At 34.3% G+C, this 2,268-nt stretch overlaps 1 protein-coding gene across 1 annotated transcript in view; it reads left to right on the top strand.

Moving 5' to 3' along the window:
• Window positions 1-1,207, top strand: part of LOC104411143 (protein YIPF4-like) — a gene marked incomplete at its 5' end in the record, with an annotated part of 5,604 nt that extends 4,397 nt beyond the window's left edge. Inside the window, one exon of the mRNA XM_010021491.1 lies at window positions 158-1,207. Within this exon, the coding sequence (XP_010019793.1) occupies window positions 158-295 (138 nt within the window). The remainder of the gene's footprint in view (window positions 1-157) is intronic.
• Between the last annotated feature and the right edge of the window lie 1,061 nt (window positions 1,208-2,268).

Here is a 2,268-nt window from a genome sequence, read left to right as displayed (position 1 = left end):
CCCCTCCTCTCCCCCCTCCCCCCCCCCCCCCCCCCCAATTTTTTGGGGGAGTATTCTTTTTCTTTTTAACTATATTGAGAGAAGAACTAATTTTTATCTTGGTATTTGGAAAGATATTCTTGTGGTGTCAGCTAAGGCTGTTCATCTTCTTTTTCAGTTGTTTGGAGTCTTTTGGGCTGCTTACAGTGCTGCATCATTACTAGTTGGAGAAGAATTCAAGACCAAGAAACCCCTTCTAATTTATCCAATCTTTTTATTATACATTTATTTTCTGTCCTTGTACACCGGGGTGTGATCTAGTACAAGATGTGGCCAGAAACCGTATTTTATTCACTTGCAGACTGATAACGCATAAGATTAAGGAGGCTGGAGATAATACAAGTGACTGTTTTGTATCCAGTTGTCAAGATGTTTTAAGATCGAAGAGCATATTTGTGTATATTATTTAATGAAGCAATTGTAGCTATATAGATTTGTATCAAAGTTCTAGGTTTGTTTAAGACTCTTCAGATTTTAATGAACAAAATAAAAGAACCTTGTGTTTTATAACAAAGTGTAGCAAAACCGCAACTCGATACCTGTGCCAAAAGCACTAGGACCAGATTACTATATTGGAGGAGGAAAATGAGAAGTTAATGGTAATGATCTCAAAGTGCAATTTTTCTTTTGAGCTTAAACACAGCTGGCTTTTTTGGCACAGCAAGTTCTGTAGATAATATATATTTATGAAACAGTCCTGATTGTTCACAGAATAGTCTGTATAATCAAGACATGAAGATACTACTTTTAATTTAGTGCCTCAAGTACTTTGATTTGGCTATTGAGTTTTTATAAATTCCAATTTGTTTTCAAAACATGTATATACTGTGTATTTTGTATCTATGGCTTGTGTGTAGCGTAAATACTCCTTGGTTAAGGATGTATATTGGGTTTTTAAAAATCGAAGATACAAGTATTTGAAGTCTTCATTTACTATCTCTGACCAAAGGAGCAAGATATTTACTGTGCAACATAATGAATTGAAATGCATCTTTAGAGAATAAAATTATTTTACTTAAAAGTATAAATTTACAGAGAAACAGGCAAACACCTTTCCCAACTGTAGAGATGGCTTAATGTTGCAGAACAAAAAGATGATCTATCAAATTTGTGTGATCTTTAAACAATGTTATTTTATGATGACAAAATAAAAATAATGCTTCCCTAACTATGTTTTACAACATCTTGCTCTGTCTTGCTTTTGATAGCATGGTATTTAACATGCATCCATGGTTTGGTTTTGTTGGCTTGCTTTGGTTTTTTTTTCTTTCCCCAGTACTATTAATCCCTTGTAAAGAGAAATAAAAAAGATTTGTAAGGGCAGATTCTCCCTCCACTAAACAAGGCAGAATGACAGCCTTGGTAACAATTACAGTCTTGCTAATTTTGACTATCCAAGGATTATGTAATAACGTGGTGACATGTTAAATATTTCCTGTGTACTGTGTTGATTGCTTATGTAATGGTCCTTATGGTAATGTTTCTTCACAAGGGAAGTCCACTGAAGTTCACTTTGCATGGTACTAACTTAGGTATTTGCAATCTTCAGTATTTAGCGTTGCCAAATAGATTTAAGTTTCTTAGTATTTGGTTTTGGTAACAGGGAAAAAAAAAAAAGCATTCCCCATCCCCTTTTTTTCTTTTTTTTTTTTTTTTTTTTTTTTTTTTTGTGTGTGTGTGCTTCAAATAAAAATCAGCTGTGACAAGGTAATAGCAAGGGCTGTCTGATCCCCAATGGACATATTTCCTTACCAGAACTGTAGTTTTTCAGATTTTTAGGCTGTGTAACTTGCCATTTTAGTAATTTATTTTTACTACTCATTATTGATGCATTAAATTCCAGCTCTACCACAGACCTTTAGCTTATGCAGTCTGCTTTTCTGGCTGATGCTTGTGTTGGTTTCAAACTGAACTACTTAAAAGTTGGTGCTGGCCATAAATTGTAACATAATACTCTACTTGTAATACATTAAAGGAGAAAAACTGGAAGAGAGATGGTCTTTTCACCTCATTTTTGACTTCTGCAGATGTTCTGGTGGAATTACTGCAGATTCATACTAAACCAGTTATACCACCAGCTTAGTTCTTACCTGCAAGTGTTTTGTGAGTATCCATACCACATTCTTAAAAAATGGGGGGGGAGGAAAAAAAGGCATGTTAGCTTTGGAATCTTGCATGATAATCTGGTTTTATCTCTACGTTCATGACTTGCATTTCTTTTTTTAACAG

Source organism: Nestor notabilis, unplaced genomic scaffold, assembly GCF_000696875.1.
Source record: "Nestor notabilis isolate BGI_N333 unplaced genomic scaffold, ASM69687v1 scaffold20919, whole genome shotgun sequence".
Classification (NCBI taxonomy): Eukaryota; Metazoa; Chordata; class Aves; order Psittaciformes; family Psittacidae; genus Nestor; species Nestor notabilis.
Note: the sequence above shows the minus strand (reverse complement) of the source record. Positions and strands in the feature narration are given on the sequence as shown.